The sequence below is a fragment of the Felis catus genome, chromosome A2, assembly GCF_018350175.1.
Source record: "Felis catus isolate Fca126 chromosome A2, F.catus_Fca126_mat1.0, whole genome shotgun sequence".
In the NCBI taxonomy this organism is placed as follows: domain Eukaryota; kingdom Metazoa; phylum Chordata; class Mammalia; order Carnivora; family Felidae; genus Felis; species Felis catus.
This window is the reverse complement of record NC_058369.1, coordinates 54,825,950-54,845,474: the sequence shown is the minus strand read 5'-3', so window position 1 is coordinate 54,845,474 and position 19,525 is coordinate 54,825,950. Positions and strand designations below refer to the sequence as shown.

At 47.9% G+C, this 19,525-nt stretch overlaps 1 protein-coding gene across 6 annotated transcripts in view; it reads left to right on the top strand.

Moving 5' to 3' along the window:
• CA2H3orf20 (chromosome A2 C3orf20 homolog) overlaps window positions 1–12,061 on the top strand; it is a 100,280-nt gene extending 88,219 nt beyond the window's left edge. For 5 of the 6 annotated variants that reach the window (XM_019825118.3, XM_045051997.1, XM_045051999.1 and 2 more), the window contains 5 exons: window positions 403–706; window positions 3,267–3,374; window positions 4,707–4,849; window positions 11,025–11,156; window positions 11,779–12,061. In XM_019825118.3, the coding sequence (XP_019680677.3) occupies window positions 403–706; window positions 3,267–3,374; window positions 4,707–4,849; window positions 11,025–11,156; window positions 11,779–11,875 (784 nt within the window). In that variant the 3' untranslated portion in view covers window positions 11,876–12,061. Of the gene's footprint in view, window positions 1–402; window positions 707–3,235; window positions 3,375–4,706; window positions 4,850–11,024; window positions 11,157–11,778 lie in introns of those variants that run through there. The other variant, XM_045052000.1, reaches the window with a different exon arrangement.
• Window positions 12,062–19,525: the final 7,464 nt, after the last annotated feature.

The window sequence follows — 19,525 nt, the reverse complement described above, 5'->3', positions numbered from 1 at the left end:
TGTGCAGAATAGATTGAAGAGGGGTCAGGGGAGAAGGAAGAGCACCATTAGAAGGCCCTTGCAGTCATCCAGGCAAGAAATGATGGCAGCTTGTGCCGTGTCAGTAGGAGTAGGAGGGCAGGAAAGCGGATGGATTCTAGATCGTTCTTGAATGTAGAGCAGACAGGCTTACTGATGGGTTGGATGGAGTGTGGGTGTCAGAGAAAGAAGAGGGTTCAGGATGATTCCAAAGTTTTTGTTGGATGGGTGAAGGAGTCACAAGTTTTGCACCTGAGGAAACTGAGGAACACAGAGGTTAGGGACACACACACCATCCAAGGTGGTGCTGCACCAGCAGGTGCTAGTGGGGCAAGGACCTGAGCCCTGCCCACTGAGCACTGGCCCACTTGTTTCTCATTGTAGGGGGAAGGCCCAAGAGGTACGCAGCCCCACCAGGTGGGCAGCCTCGCCCTCTGACTGCCCGCTGGTGCTGCGGAAGCTCATTCGCAAGGAAGACATTAGGGCTGGCTGCAAGTGCCTGGTGAAGGCACCCCTGGTAACCGATGTGGAGCTGGAGCGCTTCCTGTCTGCACCCCGCGACCCCAGCCAGGTACTGGTGTTCGGGATAGTCTCAAGCCAGAACCCCACCAGTACCGCACAGCTCCAGTGGATGCTGGACACACTCTACAGCCACCGGCAGCAGGGCCGTGCCTCACCCTGCATCCAGGTTGGTCTTGGGCCCAGCTGAGGAGGCCCCAGGGTCCAGGCATCAGGAACCTGGGGGGAGGACCTCCCACAGGGAGGCTAGGACTGGCTGAGCATCTGGCTGAGAGGCTGTCCTTCGACCTCAGCACATAGGCCTTCTTTTACTTCCTTTTCTCCTCCAGGCCTTTGTACACACTCTTCCACACACTGTCTGCCACATTTTGCCCCCTCTACTCTCTCTCTGACTCATCCTCCTGTCCTGAGATGAAAGTCACCACATTTATGTGGGTGCTTTGTCTGCATTCAAGATTTTTCCTGCCATTTTCATCCAGGGCACTGACCATAGCTGTGGTTGTATATTGGTATGTAAGTACTTAGAGCAGAGATGGGCTCACCACTGGGTACCCAGGGCTCAAGAATATTCACAGACTGTAGCCAAGTACCTACTGTGCACGGGCCCTGTGCCAAGCCCCAGGGAGGCTCCCAGCATGGTGGGGAGCATATATAGCACTCCTGAGCAGGGCCATGAAAGGCCAGTTCCAATTTGCAGGAGCTGGGAGCAGGCCCTGTCACCTCCAGAGATCAGGGAGAGTCTCCCAGGATGAGACGGTTTGAGCAGGTGGGTGAATGTTCCCAGAAGAAGCAGGGAGAGGGGTGCTTGAGGTCCCTGTTCAAGGGTCTGTTAGTCAGGGGTACATGGAACCACCTTCTCAACCACCTTCTCCCCATCCTGGCTGCAGGGTCCTTCCTGAGTCTCATCATCATCCTCAGTCAGTAGCCATCTCTGGCAGGGTTAGCACAGTTCAAGAGTGGCCCCATCCCCACCCCCACTGGAGCAGAGGATGTCACGTGAGCACATGAGCTTCATGTTCATCTAGTAACTTCCTTCAAATCCTCTTGGCCCCATGCCCTCTCTGGTCCACTGTCTGCCCTTTCTCCCTTTGTTGCAGACACAAAGTCTAAGTTTTTGTGTTTGTCCTGGGGATACCTTCTCCAGCTTTGCTCCCAGGGGTGCAGCCTCCTGACCCCATGAGCCTACCCAGCTAGTGCCAGGAGCTTGGCATTGGAACCAATCTGATCAGACACCAGAAGGCTTTTTACTAGTCACATACATCAAAGCCATGTATGTTTCCTGGAGTCAACCCCAATTTACATAGATTTAGTGAAAACTTACTGAGTTCCTGCCCTGCACTGATCCATGCATAGACAGATATCATCCCTGCCCCCATAGGACCTTAGAGGTGACATTTAATTACCTTGGGGCTATTAATGGTTTATTAATAATTATTCGTAAATGTAGGATGCATGGTGGTCCAGCCCAGCTGTGAGAAGTGCGAATGGGGACCGGGCCTGACCTGAGGTGGTTGAGGCCAATGGAGGAGTAGATAGTGGGTTTTGAGAGGTGCAGAGGACAATTCTGGAAGGAGGTGTCAGATGTCCCAGTGACTCTGATTCCACCATTCCAGTGTGTTTGGTTAAGGTAGAAATGTTCCCTAACGTCTTGCTCTGAAAGCTAAAATACCAGATACAGTTCTGGGTTTCACTTTTTTTTTATGTTTATTTATTTTTGAAACAGAGAGCAAGAGTGAGCAGGGGAGGGGCAAAGAGAGGGGGGTGGACAGAGGATCTGAAGCAGGCACTGTCCTGAGAGAGGAGACCCTGAAGCAGGGCTCAAAGTCACGAACCATGAGATCATAAGCTGAGCTAGAGTCAGATGCCTAACCAACTGAGCCACCCAAGCACCCCTGGGTTTCAAATTTTAAGTAGAAACATCAGGGGTGCCTAGGGGGCTCAGTCAGTTAAGTGTCTGTCTCTTGATTTCAGCTCAGGTCATGGTCTCACAGTCCTGAGATTGATCCCTGCATCAGGCTCTATGCTGGCCGTGGAGCCTGCTTGAGATTCTCTCTCTTCCTCTCTCTCTCTGCTCCTCCCCTGCTTGTGCACACTTACTTCCCCTCTCTCTCCAGAAAAAAATAAATTGAAATCTCATGTAGGACAGTTAGAGGCACCTGGAATAAAAGGCAGATCAAACCAGAAAACATCATACATTAGCCATATTAATGGATTTGTAGCATCCAGAAAGGAGGGGAAAGAGACCAGCTTTACTTTGGATTGCCCAGGTCCCACCTTGAGATGTAGGTTTGATTCAGGTCCTGGCACTGACAAGGGGTTGTCCAGAGGGGGAGGGGGCAGAGGGTGGAGGAATCCTGAAAATAGGTACACCCAGAAACACAGTATACCTCCAAATCTCCCACAGGGCTTCTCCCAGGCAAAGGGAACAGTCAAGTCCTGCAGACCCTAGAGTGTGGGGCTAGTGGCTGTCAAATGGTGGGGCACAGTCATCTCCATGACAGCTTTCACAAGCAGAAGGCCTTAGATGAACCCAGATGCCTAGATGGCATCCTTTGGCAATGGTCATGGTAGGTGTGCTTGTGGAGGCTGAACAGCCTGTTGAACAGGAGTTGGGAGGGGATGTTGAGGGGCTCCAGGATTCCATGGGAACTTGGCCTGGCTAAGAACTCTGGAATCTGAGTGCGTCCTCTTGGCATAGGATTGATGGGCACTTATTTCTCTGTTGGAAGTGCCGGCATGACCCCTACCGCCTGCTACAGTATGACCTGGACAGTGCCCTGCAGAAGAACCCACCACTGCTGGTGAAGAAGTATGCTGTGGTGCAGGGGATGGTTCTGGTGAGCTGGGGCCCGGCGGGGGGCTCACCACCAACTACTGCCAACCTAGTACCCCATAGCCCCTACCCTTGTGGAATCACAGATATGGGAGGGGAAAGGAGAGAGGGTCTGTGGGCTCTGAGGCAGAAGGCCTGACTGAGAGTCACCCATCACATGGAGCCAGGGCTGCAGCCCAGTCTCCCGTTTGCAGCCTGACCCCATGCGTCCCTCATCCCAGAAGACTCAAGGGAGCGAGGGACACCTAACCTGGAGAACCAAATTCTCTTTGTCTGTTTTTAAATAACTTTTTACTAAAAGCAGGGCATTGTAAAAATATATGTATATTTATTGAAAAAATTTAGAAAATACTTGCTTCCCCGTATTACCCAGATTGTCTCATTTGTTCACACAATGAGGATGTACTGGGCAGCTGCTGGATCCAGCACTATTGGAAGCCCTGGGGCATGCCCATGCTAACATTTTGGCCCCTGGATTTTTCTGATTTGGGGGTCCTGCTTTTTTTTAATGTTTTTTTAAATTTTTTATTTTGAAGAGGGAGAGAGAACAAGTGGGGTGGGGCAGAGAGAGAGGGAGAGAGAGAATCCCAAGCAGGCTCCTCACTGCCAGCATAGAGCCTGATGCAGGGCTCGATCTCATGAACTGTGAGATCATAACCTGAATTGAAATCAAGAGCCCAATGCTTAGCTGACTGAGCCAGCCAGGTGCCTCTGGAGTCTTGCTTTTTTAATTGTAATTTTTTAATCACTGCATGAGGATCTGTTATTTGATTTCTCTACCTGTGATCCTTTTGTTGGACATTTACATTATCTCCTTTTTGTTTGGGCAGTGGGCCATGACAAATAGCACTCTAATGGATATCCTTGCACAGAAATCTTTGGACAGGTGTCTACTTGCTGGAGACTGACATGTAGAGAGTGGGGGTTCAGAGAGCCATAGGACAAGATCCCTACACTCAGAGCTCCTATCTTATGGGGCCAGCTGATCAATGCATATGGATAAGTGGGCCAGCCAGCTGTAGGAGAGTGGAGTGGGGCCCTCTGAGCAGGAAGAAACCCTTCAGGCCCCAGGGCTCTGGAGCCCTTGTGTGTGTGGTGACCTCTGAGCAGGTGGGCCAGCAGAGGGCAAAGGCGGGGATGGTGGGGCTGCCCTCTGATTTGGGAGACCTTGATGGGGAACAGGCTCAGCCACACCTCACTGGGCGACTTGGGGAGGATAATACCCTTTGCCCGAAACCATCAAAGAAAGGCCTGAATTCTGGCACAGGCTCTGAGGCCCATGGCACCATCCTGAGATTCAGTGCCCTCCTGCTGTTTCCTTCCTATGTGTTGACAGATGTTTGCTGGGGGAAAACTCCTTTTTGGAGGCTGCATTTTGAATGGATATGGCTATAGCAGGCAGAATCTGCTGAAACAGATCTTCCAGGCTCGACAAGACTGCAAGATGGGCTACTTCCTGCCAGACAACTACAAATTTAGGTAAAACAGGAAAAACTTGGGTGCAGGGCAAGGACGGGGTGGGAGGAGACCTTGCTATGGAAGAGACACTATTAGGGACAGAAGCTGGCAGCAAGACGGAAGACTTCACAGGTGGCAAGGAGGAATGAGGCCGTGCTGTTGGGACACAGGTCAGGGGAAAGTGCCCTCTTGGAGAAAGAGGGACACAGGATGATTTGCACAGTGCCAATTTCTGTGGGGGAAAATAATGGAGACAGGTTTGGGTGGGGGTCCTAGTGACATTCCTGCCTTTCACCCTACGACACCCTACCCTATCCTCAGTGCGATCCCAGTCCTGCTTCTCTGTTTACCAGCAGGGCCATGTAGTCAAGGGTCCCTCATGAGGTGAGTTCAGTCCCTTGTAAAGGGAATGGGGTGGTGCTGGCTTAAGGCTGCCTCTTGGCCACTGAGCGTAGGCTTTTCAACCAGGTGACATCCATCTATGGAGTGACTCCTAGGCCCAGCTAGGGTGAGATGAGCATACATAGGTCTCTTGGTTCCAGAAGCATGCAGCCTGGTCCAGGGAAGGAGCATGGGGTTTATGACATTGCTGGAGGCTGTGTTAAGAGCTGGCAGTGGGTTCTGGAATGCCTGTGAAAATGCAGTGAAAAATTTACTGGGTCAGGAGTTCCAAGAGGAAGAGAAAGCCTCAATTCTGCTCTTTATAAGCTGGGGAACCATTAGCCTCCCTAATCCTCATTATCCTCACCTTTAAAATGAGGGTGATAATTCCCACCTCCCGGGGTTGTTGTGAGGATGTAATGAAGGCATGTTTGCTGAAGTGCCATATAAACCAGAAAGTGATGAGCAAACACACATAAAAAGCATACGCCTGCCTAGCACATGGGCTTGCCTTTGACTGTGCCCCTACCGCATAGAGTAGGGGACAGCAACCCCACCCCACTCCCACCAGGCCTCTCCGCTTTCTAGGAGTCCTGATGCCAATTTCTCCCCAGTGCACTGAGTTGGGGCCATGTCAGAGTGTCTGCCTGACCCTATAGAGGTTCCTCTAGGAGGATCTGGTAGAGGTCAGGTCCTGACCCCAGCATCCTGGACAGCTTAGTAGAGAAGGCAGGATCCCAAGGAGCCTGTGGACATCAGGAAGGCAGATGCTGGCAGGTGCAGAGAGGAAAGTCACTGAGACCCCAAGGCCTGAGACTCAAGGAGGGCTTGGAGGTTATTCAAGACCAGCTCAATGACAGTTCCAGGGAGAAAGGGAAACGGAGGCTCTGGGTCTGCTTGGGCTCAAGAAAGAAATACACCAAAGACAGAGGGGGTTGGGGAGGACGCTATCCAGAAGGCCCACACTGAAAATGAACTGAGACCACTGGAAGGTGCCAGAGACAGCAAGCAAAGGCATTTTCAGAAACATTTAACAGATGGGGTGCTTAGGGGTATGGTAGATGGGGATGCCAAAAACTAGTTACAAAAAGATGTAGCTCTTATTTGACTTCCACTGTCCCTCAAAGGACCACTTACTTTCTCTCTGCCTCAGCTTCTTTGCCTGCAAAGCAAGAAAAAGCATAGTTTCCACTGTATGGGGTTGTGAGAATTAGATGAGCCAGTGTGTGTGAAGTTCTGGTACATCACTAACATTTATTGAGAGGTTACAAATTATAGCTGTTAGTGCTGTCATTATTATTACTAAAATGAATTCCAGGTTCTTAATTTGTTATATGCACGGGTTCTAAAAGGACTTAATACTTACAATGGTTTTCAATAATTTTTTGAGGAATGATGGAGAAAGAATCAGCAAGCCACACACACACACACACACACACACACACACACACACACACACACACAGAGTCTAGGTTTTTGGAAGTGGAAAGGGGAGGATTCCGGAGTCTATAAACTAGTAGAACTCCTCTTAATTCCAGAATGGCCTATTAGGTTGGCAGTTTGAAAGCACTTAGAGAAAAAAGAGTGGAATTCTACAAGAAAATGTTGCCATAACAACAGTTCCTTTATCTCTATCTGTGGAACAAACCACCTCAAGTTTAGTGGTGTAAAACCACACAACCGTTGTTTATTACCATCTCTGGCAGTTTGGGGGCCAACCGGGTTCAGCTGGGTAGTGCTTGCTTAGGGTCTCTCATGTGGTTGCAATCAGAAGGTCGGGCTGGAGTCATCCCAAAGTCTTGCTCACTCAAGTCAGGTGGTCCGTGGAGGCTTTCAGCCGCGACAATTACTCATGGCTTCTCCATGTGGCCCGGGCCTCCTCAGATATGGCAGCTGGGTTCCAAAAGCGAGCATCCTGAGACACAGCCAGGTGGGGACTGGGTTGCCTTATATGGCTTGGCATGTATGTCATCACCGTCCACTCCATGTGACTCCCTAGGGCCGGCCCACATTCACAGGAAGGAAATGACACTACACCTCTTGACAGGAGGAATGTCAAAGAAATTTGGGACACATTCTAAAGCCACCCGCTGGCCCGATTCCTCTTCCAGCAGGGTAACTAGAATAGTAGTGAGACACGCTGTCAGCCTAGAATACCTAACTTCAAGGAAGACACTGGGTGAGATCTCTTGATGTCCTCGTGAACTAGATGGATAGACGGGGCTCAGGCAGCTGCTTGCTCGGCCACACCCAGTAAGTGGTGGTGGGCCTAAAGGGCAGACCTCTGTGTTTGGCCTGTCCACTTTTTCCCTAAATATGCAACTTAGATGTGTTCATGGAAGCCTGACTGATCATTTGTGCCCTAGATGGGGAGAGATGACAGAGTGGGAGTTTGCAGTAGGCTCAGCCACCAAGCAGGGGTTTGGGAGGAAAATGAACAAATGTTTACTTTTAGTTGTGGAAAGTTTATGGTCAGTGGATGTTGGAAGCCCCAGCGTGATAGTCTGTTATGCTGAAAAAAGTAACTTAGAAGTCAGAGCTATCGGTGCAGCCCAAGGGAGCCATAGGTCCTGGAGTGTTAGCGTTTTCATTTCTGGGTCCTCTGTTCCAAGAGGGACGCTAGCAGAGCTCTGGCAAGGGGGGTCCTCCCTGTCCCTTGGTGGGAGTCATTTCTTCCTTGCCAGAGTAGACTTTCAGCTGCTTGGTTTTATGCAGCTCCCGTGGGAGGATTCGAAGTGCGGAGGTGGGAGGGAGAAAATACAGGTGGGCAGAGTAAATGCAGGAGGGTGGGCTGGGCTGCTTACCCGGCACTCAGAGGAGCCAGCCACAGAGACGGCCATCCATCTGGGCTTGAGGTCTGTGAGGCCACCGTGGAGAAGCAAGGGCTGTGAGCAGGGAGGGGAGCCGGGCTGCCCAGGGAGGTGGGGCCCCCCACTGAGGCCTTCCAAGCCCCAGCGGAGAATGGGGTGGGGCCCCTGCTAGTGAGTAGACTGGTTGTGAAGGAGCAGGAGGGTGGGGGCCAGGCCAGGCCAAGGACAACTGGCGGGGTGGGGGGAGATTCATGCAGGGCTGGAGAGACCACTCTGCCTGGAGGAGAAGGCAGTGTGTTGGGAAGCTCTGTGTTAAGCTGTGCCAGCCCAGAGGACTGGGTGTCCTGTATCACATGGCCACCTCCCTTCTGTCTGTGTCCTTTGCTCATGCTCACAGCCTGGCACATTGAACCCCCTTGGGAAACGTTCACTGATTGAAGACCTAGAGCTGATTTTATCCCAGGGAAGCAGAGGGCAGGTCAGACTGAGGAAGGGCCGGTTGACAGAGTGTCCGCTGATAACTGGCCCTCAAGGCCATCCGGCTGCCCCTCATATACCTCCAGTGGTGGGAGGCTCCTCTCTCCAGAAGCAGCTCCTGCTTTTAACCTGGCAGTCCTGCCATTCCTTCCATTTCTGAGCAACTCCTGCATGCCCGGCCTCGTGCTCGGCACTGGGGATTTGGAAGTGAGTAAGACCTCAACCTGCTTTAGCTTGGCTGTTCCAAAGATGCAGAAACTGAAGAAAAAGAGCAAAGGGCACTAATCATCAGAGGACACAAGTCAAAACCACAGTGCCACACAGCTTCACACCCGTCAGGATGGCTGCTGTCGGAGCACCCAAAATAGCAAGCTTTGGCGAGGATGTGGAGGAGCCTAAGGCCACGTGCACTGCCGGTGGGAATGCAAACTGGCACGGCGGCTTTGGAAAACAGTACGGAGGGGGTCCTCAGAAAGTTAGAAATAGAATTATGGTGTAGCAGCTTCACTTCTGGGTAGGCACCTAAAAGAATTGAAGGTGGGCTTTCAAAGTCCATAGTGGCACTGTTGGTAATATCCAAGAAGCAGAAGCAACCCAAGTGCCCGTCCGTGGATGGATGGAGAAAGAAAATGTGCTCTGCGCATGTAACGGAAAAGGAAGGAAATTCTGACACACTACAACACGGATGACGTTGAGGGCATTATGCTCAGTGAAATAAACCAGGCACAAAAGGACAAATACCACGTGATCCCACTTACATGAGGTCCCCAGAGCAGACAGAAAGTCGGAGGGTGGGTGCCAGGGCTGAGGGAGGGACAGTGGGGAGTTTGCGTTTAATGGGGACAGAGTTCCAGTTTGGGACGATGAAAAGGTTCTGGAGATGGATGGTGGGGACGGCTGCACAACAGTGTGAATGTACTTAATGCCACTAAAGTGTGTACAAAAAAATGGATAAAGTTTATGTCATGTACTTTTAACCACAGTTTAAAAGTGGGGGGTGGGGGGAAATGCTCTGTGGGTGCTTTGCAGCTGAGGGGGCAGGGAGAAAAAGGGGCTATTTTCCCCAGTTAATGAGCTCCCAGGGCGAAGGCTGCTTTGGTCTCCAAAGCCCACCCCGCCTGCTCTGGTAACCAGGTCCATTCTCCATCAGCCCGGGGCCGGATGGAGGAGACGGACTCCCCAGGTGTCAGTACGTGTCATTTGCCAACACGGCCCCAGGCCTGGTGGAGGGTCTCACTTAGGGACGCCGCTGATGCTCCTGCCGCTGATGCTCCCGCCATCCTGGTCACCCTGACTCTCTCGTCACGTAACCTGCTATTGGCAGCTGTCACGTAGGAGTCCTTTTCCGGTGCCCCACTGGGCTGGACTCCCATTGCTCCATTTACCCAAGTTTTGAGTTCCTAACAAATGCTGAGCCATGACCCACCCTGGGGGACCGGGGTGGGTCGGGTGCTGGACAAGGGCATTCGGCTCAGGAAGCCTCAGGAGACCCACTCCCAGAATCTGCTTTCTTGCCACCTCTGCAGCCAGGACCAAAGGGGACGGGGGAGACAGCCAGGTCCACACCTTCCTTTTTTATTTTTCTGAGATTCTCAGAATGACAGAAGAGGCCCTTGTCTCCCCTCCCCTGCTCATCTCTTGTCGCTAAACACCCTGCCCTCAAGCAAGTCACATAGCAGGGGCTCAATTAATGTGAAGAAATGAGGAGTAAAAGGGCCTGTTCCGTCTCTGTCCTCATTAGTTTCCCAAGACTGCTGTAACAGTGCTTCACACACTGAGTGGCTTAAACTGGAATGTATTATCTCATGGTTCTGGAGGCCAGAGATGGCGGTGTGGGCAGGCCATGCTCCTTCCATGGGCGCTAGGGAAGGACTCGCTCAGGCTGGTCTCCTCGCTTCTGGTAATTCCTTAGCTTGAGGCAGCATTGTTACCCCAGACTTCGCATGGCGTTCTCCCTGTGTGTGTGCTTGTGTCCACACTGCCCCCTTTTTATAAGGACACCAGGTATTTTGAGTTAAAAGTCCACCCTACTCTGGTATGACTTCATCTTAACTCATTGCCTCTGCAGTGACCCTATTTACAAGCAAGGCCACAATCTGAAGTACCAGGAATTTGGACTCCCCCTACATGTGAATTTGGGGAGGGGGACACAGCCCCTAACACTGTACACAAGGACTTATTTCCTGGGCATCCTGTGCTCCCTCCCTCCCTTGCTCACTTTATGGAGCCCTCCTGCCCCATTGCACACCTTTCCGATGGTCAGTGCTGGGTGCACAGGTGTCGCTCGCACAGAGTTAGGGTGACTCCAGCCCTAAACAGAAGCCAGAGAAGCTGACCTCCGGTGAGTCTCTGTGTCCCCAGGGGTCAGACTCTCCCTTTACCCACCCTGGTGAGGGGCAGCCCTGTGTCCTTTTCTCTCTCGGAACCGGAACATTAAATGGCAGCGCCAGGTGAGGGCTGCTTACTCAGGGCCCCCTCAGGCTGTGGCTCTGCTGAGCGTTGCCCTTCCTTCCCTGCCTCCCCTGCAGCATTTCAACCTACATCGCGGGCCTGGAAGACCCTGACTCAGTCAAGAAAACAATACCAGAAGACATCCAAGGAAGCTTCTCCTCACTGACCATGGCGGACCAGATGGAGGAGTCCTCCCCTGAAGCTGAGAAGTAGGTGCCCCCCACCCTGCCCCGGCCCAGGGCTGAGGGGCCCTCCTGTGGTAAACAGAATGGGCGTGGCTCATAGCAGAGCCCCTGGCTCTGCTGCAGGCCACAGAGTCCATGTGGGGCTAAGTGGCCTTGGGGAAGTCACTTCCCCCTGGGCCTGGGTCATCTCTAACCATCCCTGACAGCTAGCCCATTTAATCAACACAATGTCCAGCTGGGCATTGCTCAGCTCCCCGGAGCTGCTGGCAGTGGTCTGGGTGGTGGCCATTGAGGCCTTTTGTGGTGAAATCCTACAGTCCAGGCCATCATCAGTCTGAGATGAGTGGAGACTGCCCACTGTCTCCCTGCGAGAAACTTCCTAGACCTTAACTTGGCCATGTTAACTGAAATGAATTATGTATTCTGCAAGAGCGTGAAAAATCACACATTTCTTATGAAGATGGAAAAACAAAACTGTTACAGTTTTTGTTAGAAAGGTTACAGGTGCCACTGGGACCCCCCAGGTTGCAGCAACACCCAGAGAGCCTCAACAGTGCAAAGCAGAGGGCCAGGGCTCTGGGCCCGGTTCACACAACCTCTCTCCACCCATTTCCCAGCGTTTGCTTCTCTCTATTTTGGTTTTTAGAATGAAACAGCCTGAAGTGTTTCTGCATACTCTCAGCAAAGCCAAGAGAGGCAGTAAGAAGTCGGCCATCTGGAAAAAACAGCCCTCCAAGAAATGATGCTGCCCCCACAGCTACCCAGAGCTCCAAGCCTGGACACAGCTCCTCTCACATCCACCCCAGTCCTGCCTCCCAAGCCTCCCACCCCCTTTCTCTAAGCCCCTGCATAATAAATAAGCGTGCCTCCAGCATCTGGGTGAGGCCGTGGGATAGGCTCCTATGAGGCCCCCCACAGACCTGTTCCAAGCTGAGTCCTTGGAAATGTGGTTCCTCTGACCCAGAGCTTCCTCTGTAACCAGTTAAACCAGCCAGAGAATCTCCCATTCCCAAGGAAACAGGTATCTCACTCTAAGGGTGCCAAGCCAAAGGATATATTAACCCTGGGGAGGTCTTGGATGGGACTGAATTGTGCCCTGCTGTGGAAAAGGACTCTGTTTCTGGTCCAGATGGAAAAGAGGGTGAGAGAGAAAGAGGGAGGAGAAAGACAGAGAAGAGGAGCAACAGATGGGAGGAAAGGCAGGGGGAGAGATGGAGAGCCGCTGAGAAGGGGCAGGAAGAGGAACGAGGGAGGAGGAAACTAGGGAAGAGGGAGAATAAGGGGGCAGGTGGAATGAGAGGGAAAGGGGCATGGAATGGGATGGAAAAGATAGTGATATCTATTTGTCCCAGACAGCCAGAGACCCTGTGCCCCGCCCCTCGTGTGTTAATGTCCCCATTTAGCCTAGCCTCAGTGCTCTTTGATGGATTAGACACCCCTTCCCTGGCTGATAGGCCTGAAGAATCCTTGCTAGCATCACCGGCCCAGAGATAGCAGCCCTGTCTCCCCATCTCATGTGCTGACTACTCCTGGATCATGGTTCCCAGCTCTAGGCCTGTTTGTCTGAGGCTCCTGAGAGCCACTTCCTGGAGCAGGGCATAGGCCCCAGAGGGTCTGCCTGCTTCTCCAAACTCAGAAAAGACTTCAGACTCTGATCTGTGGGCAGTGTTTGGTGATGTGCTCTACACTTAGCTACTTGTGCCCCTTTTTAATAGATGCTTTTTTAAGCTGAAGTTTTTGAAGGTTAATGTTTATCCTTTGTATCATGCAAAGGCTTATTTTGAATGATACATTTATTCCCCTAGAAATGGATTTGAAATGGCATGCTGTGTTCTTAAGTCTGCATCTTTTGATACCTAAGGGCCTGATGTTTGCTAGGTGTCTTGGGCACATAACTCTTCTCCCCTCTGTCCCCCCCACTCAAGCACAAGGGCACGCAAGGATTGGAAGGCAAGGGGAGGCAAGTTCCACCTCTGTCCTGGCTTGCAGGCACCCTTATCCCCTCAGCCAGGATTCTGGTAAAGGTGAGAATGCAGACACCGACCCTCCTACCTTCCTCCCGGAATTGGACCTTTGGGCCTGCATGCTAAGTTGTACACTTCACCAGCTGCATGCACAGGTGAGCACAGAACTGTCCCTAAAGGACAGACCCCAGCCCAACTCAGGATGCTCGCCACACTGAAAAGGGGCTCAAAATGAGCAGACTTGAGCAGCAACATTTCCCACTGGTGGAATAGGGCCCAGTGGAATGTCCAGTGCTACAAAGTCAAACTGTCCCTTGAGGACATAGAATGTCCCTTCACCATAGAAATACTAGGAGAGGGGGGATCAGGTTCCACCAACAATGCCTCCAAAAAACCAGGTGTGATGGGAAGGTGTGACTGAGAGAGTCAAACTTTTGTCTGACTAGAATAGCTAGACTTTTCCTTCAAGTTCCCTCCTGTTCTTTTTCCTTGGATTAGTGAGGTCCAAGGCTTTTTAAAGCAAAAAAAGCTCTAGATGACTCAGGTGGATACTCCAGAGATGACAAACATATGACATACATGTTACTGCTGTTTACCCCAGGTCTTTGCAGGCATCATTAATTAATCACAACACTTTGAACTCAAGTGATGCTTCAGAATCCATCTTCAGCACAAAAGTCCAGGCAGCCACTACCAACTAACTCCCCATATTCGCCTTCTGTGGACTTCTGTCCTCTACCAGGGCCTCAGCTTTTAGAAAGACTTCTTGGGGGAAGTAGAAGTGGAATAAGAGCCAGAGCCTAGGGTAGGTAGGCAGAGTCCTTGGCACTGAATCCATTCTTTCTCCTCTATCCCACCACTTTCCATGGAGGTGGACCCAGGGCACCTCCTTCTTCCAGGAAGAAGGAACCAGGAGGGCAGGAAGACAAAGATCAGACTTCCATTTCCAACAATAGTATGGATTAAATGGCCTGTAAAAAGTCACACTGCAAAATAGGTTGAATAACATAAACCCTTTTAATTGCATATTGGAGCTCAGGAGATTGTAAGGACAATCCATAGGTGCTGAAAAGAGGACTCAGGAAACCAAGTGGTAAGCAAGCACTAAAACCACAGCTGTCCTGAGGCTGTTTTGTTAATCCCAATGACCCAGAACCAGAGCTTTAATGGTTGTAGGGACACACGAGACAAAGCCTTGGGCCTGAACAAGATACCAAGCTTTTGTTTGTTTGTTTTTACTTTATTTTTTTATTTTACATCCAAGTTAGTTAGCATATAGTGTGACAGTGATTTCAGGAGTAGATTCCTTAGTGCCCCTTACCCATTTGGCCCATCCCCCCTCTCACAACCCCTCCAGCAACCCTGTGTTTGTTCTTTATATTTAAGAGTCTCTTATGTTTTGTCTTCCTCCCTGTTTTTGTACTCTTTTTGCTTCCCTTCCCCTGTGTTCATCTGTTTTGTCTCGTAAAGTCCTCACATGAGTGAAGTCATATGATTTTTGTCTTTCTCTGACTAATTTCACTTAGCATAATACCCTCCAGTTCCATCCACATAGTTGCAAATGGCAAGATTTCATTCTTTTTGATTGCCAAGTAATACTCCATCATATATATATATATATATATATATATATATATATATATATATATATATATATATACCACATCTTCTTTATCCATTCATCCGTCAATGGACATTTGGGCTCTTTCCATACTTTGGCTATTGTTGTTAGTGCTGCTATAATCATTGGGATGTATGTGCCCCTTCCAAACAGCATGCCTTTATCCTTTGGATAAATACCTATTAGTGCAATTGCTGGGTCGTAGGGTAGTTCTGTTTTTTTTCTTTTCTTTTTTTTTTTTTTTTTTTTTTGAGGACCCTCCATACTGTTTTCCAGAGTGGCTGCACCAGTTTGCTATCCCACCAGCAGTGCAAAAGAGATCCTCTTTCTCCACATCCTCGCCAACATCTGTTGTTGCCTGAGTTGTTAATGTTAGCCATTCTGACAGGGGTGAGGTGGTATCTCATTGTGGTTTTGATTTGTATTTCCCTGATGATGAGTGAGGTTGAGCATTTTTTCATGTGTTGGTTGGCCATCTGGATGTTTTCTTTGAAGAAGAGTCTATTCCTGTCTTTTGCCCATTTCTTCACTGGATTATTTGTTTTTTGAGTGTTGAGTTGGATAAGTTCTTTACAGATTTTGGATACTAACCCTTTATCTGATATGTCGTTAGCAAATATCCTCTCCCATTCCGTCGGTTGCCTTTTAGTTTTGCTGATTGTTTCCTTCACTATGCAGAAGTTTTTATTTTGATGAGGTCCCAATAGTTCATTTTTACTTTTGTTTCCCTTGCCTCCAGAGACATGTTGAGTAAGAAGTTGCTGCGGCCAAGGTCAAAGAGGTTTTTGCCTGCTTTCTCCTCGAGGATTTTGATGGCTTCCTGTCTTACATTGAGGTCTTTCATCCATTTTGAGTTTATTTTTGTGTATGGTGTGAGAAAGTGGCCCAGGTTCATTCTTCTGCATGTCGCTGTCCAGTTTTCCCAGCACCACTTGCTGAAGAGACTGTTTTTATTCCATTGGATATTCTTTCCTGCTTTGCCAAAGATTAGTTGGCCATACGTTTGTGGGCCCATTTCTGGGATCTCTATTGTGTTCCATTGATCTGAGTGTCTGTTTTTGTGCCAGTACCATACTGTCTTGATGATTACAGCTTTGTAATACAGCTTGAAGTCCGAAGACATCAAGCTTTAATTTTTTTTTTCAACGTTTATTTATTTTTGGGACAGAGAGAGACAGAGCATGAACGGGGGAGGGGCAGAGAGAGAGGGAGACACAGAATCGGAAACAGGCTCCAGGCTCTGAGCCGTCAGCCCAGAGCCTGACGCGGGGCTCGAACTCACGGACCGCGAGATCGTGACCTGGCTGAAGTCGGACGCTTAACCGACTGTGCCACCCAGGCGCCCCCGAAGACATCAAGCTTTAAATAAGACTCCCAAAGACAAATCTGGGACCCTTGATATACACAAAATTACAAGGGAATTTTAATGTCTCAGCCTCAGAGAAAAAAAATGTTTTGGTTAAGGATCCTTCTATGAATGTATAACCCATATCTGCCTTCATGGAGATTTTGGGTTTACATGTTTATGTGTGCTGTCTATGAGATCTAGAAACCCTCAAGATGTTTCGTGGAAGCAAACAAATCCTGTCTGAAAATGTTCAGTCTCAACCTGGACTTCATAGGATTCCCACAGAGATAATCCAGTTGAATATGAGCTCACAATCCAAAATTTAAAAGTATAAGCCAAAGTGAATAAAAATAAACATCAAACATTAAATTAGACATCCAAGATTTTGGATATTGAACTTGGCAGACAATATAAAATGAATGTGTTTTTAATGTTTAAATAAGCAAAAGAAGGAACTGAAAACATAAGCAAAGAAGAAGATATAACTAAACAAAAAAGAGGTGGCTTGAAATTTGCTTCCAAACATGTTAGAGTAAATGGTACTGGAGTGGATCTATTGAAAAACAACCAAGGTAAGAGAAAGAAAATGAGTTCTACAACCCACCCCCACCCCGCCCCCACCCAGCTTTGGCCAGAGATCATGCTTTCTGAATCATGGTACATGGAAGGAGAATTCAAGCAGAGTATGATAGTGTTGCTGAACTGAGGAGAAAGATTAGAATTAGGGGAGATAGCAGTGACTGAAATTTGTGGAACAGGGCCTCAGAGAAGAGGGAGTTATGCAGAGAGAACTCTAGATATCTGCACAGTGATCTCCTTGAGACTTTCAGCTGAATACTAAACTGCACGTGGTTTGAGTGTGGCTTCGTGAAGCCCAGTAAAGAGCTACATGGGAGCTGTGAACTGGGGAGACATTCAAGTTCCAACCAATCAGAAACAGACTCATGGGCCAGTAACTTCTTTGACATTAGCTGTAGCAGCTTCTTTCTTTGACATTAACTGTAGCAGCTTCTTTCTAGATATGTCTCTCAAGGCAAGGAAAACAGAAGCAAAAATAAACTATTAGGGCTACATCTAAATAAAAAGCGTCTGCACAGCAAAGGAAAACAATCGACAAAACTAAAAGGTAACCTACAGAATGGGAAAAGGCATTTGAAAGACATATCCAATAAAGTATTAGTATCCAAAATATATAAAGAACTTATAAAACACAACACCCAAAAACAATAATCTAATGAAAATCGGCAGAAGACATGAACAGGCATTTCTCCAAAGACATAGTCAGGCAACAGACACGTGAAAAGATGTTTATCATCACTTACCATCAGGGAAATGCAAATCAAAACCACAATGAGATGGCACCTCACACCTGTCAGAATGGCCAAATCAACAACACAAGAAACAGATGTTGGTGAGGATGTGGACAAAAAGGAACCCTCTTGCATTGCTGGTGGGAATACAAAATGGCACAGCCACTGTGGAAAACAGTATGGAGGTTCCTCAAGAAGTTAAAAACAGAACTCCCTTATGATTCAGCAATCTTATTACTTTGTATTTACCAAAAGAATACAAGAACATAATTTAAAGGGGAACATTCACCTCTATGTTTATAGAAGCATTATTTACAATAGCCAAGAAATGGAAACAGCCCAAGTGTCCATTGATTGATGAATGGAAAAAGAAGATATGGTATAGATATACATCAGAATAGTATTCAGCAATAAAAAATAATGAAATCTTGCCATTTGCAATGACATGGATGGAGCTAGAGAGTATAATGCTAAGCAAAATAAATTAGAGAAATAAAGATACCATATGATTTAACTCATACCTGGAATTTAAGAAAACAAATGAGCAAAGGGAGGAAAAGAGAGAGAGAGACAAATCAAGAAACAGACTTTTAATTATAGAGAACAAACTGATGGTTACCAGAGGGAAGGTGGGTGAGAGGATGTGTTAAATAGGTGATGGGGATTAAAGAGTGCATTTGTCATGATGAGCACTGGGTAATGTATGGAATTATTGAATCACTATTGTGTACCTGAAACTAATGTAATACAGTGTGTTAACTAATTGGAATTAAAATTTTAAAAAGAAAAAAAATAGAAGTAGAGACTGGGCATTTCAGTGAAGATCCCAGAAAATCCAGGCCATATGAGTAGGGATAAACTAAAGGCTAATCTAGACCCTCCCTAATAAAATTTAAAAGTAGTTCTTGGCAAAGCTATAGGGACAGAATAAAATAGATGAGGGGTTGCCTGAGATGGGAATGACTACAAAGGGTATGAGGGAATTTGACAGAGGTAGGGGTGTAAATGGGATTATTTTATGTCTTGATTATGGCAGTGGATACTTAACTGTAAACATTTGGCAAAACTCACAGAACTGTACCCCTAAAAGACTAGATTTTACTATATGTCAATTACACCTCAATTTAAGAATTATAAGAAGCCTTGAAAGAATCAATCTGATCTTCAAGTAAATTGAACTGCCTGGAAGATCAAGTAAATTGATCTTCAAGTAAATTGAATCCTCTTAAAAGGAAAACAATATAGTACAGACACAACATTCAACGTAACACAACATAGCATAATATAACATTCATAATGTCTGGCTTGCAATTAAAAAAAAATCTCTGGATATGTGAAGAAGCAAGAAAATGTAAGCCATGACAAAAAAAAAAAAGTCAATAGAAACAGACATAGAAAAGATAGAAGTGATAAAGGTTGCAGGCAAGGCCTTTATAATAGCTATTATAAATACTTCAGATGATTTAAATGAACACAATAAGAGACGTTAAACCTATAAAAAGAACTGGATGAAAAAATATACTGGGTAACAGTAACGGTGGATTAGATTCTATAGAAAAGATCAGTAAGCTTAAAGACAAGGCAATGCAAAATAGTCAAAGTTCAGAGGGAGAAAAAGTCTGAAAAAATACACAGAACCCTAGAAACCAGTGAGACAACATTAAGTGATCTAGTATATGTATAATTGGAATTCCAAAAGATAAAGGGGGAAAGAAAACATATTTGAAGCAACCCTGACCAAAAATTTGCCATACGTGATAAAAAGAATCACAATGAGGGGCACCTGGGTGGTTCAGTCAGTTAAGCATCTGACTTCGGCTCAGGTCATGATCTCACGGTTCATGAGTTCAAGCCCCACATAGGGCTCTGTGCTGGCAGCTCAGAGCCTGGAGCCTGCTTCGGATTCTGTGTCTCCCTCTCTCTGCCCTTCCTCTGCCTGTGCTCTCTCTCTCTCTCTCTCTGTCTCTCCCTCCCTCCCTCCCTCCCTCTTAAAACCTAATAAACATTAAAAAAAAAGAATCACAATGAATCTCAAGCAGGATAAACACAAAGGAAACATCATCCAGGTACCTCATGATCAAATTGGTGAAAGTTGATATTAAAGAGAAAATCTTAAGAAGAATCACAAAGACTCATTATATACTGAAGAA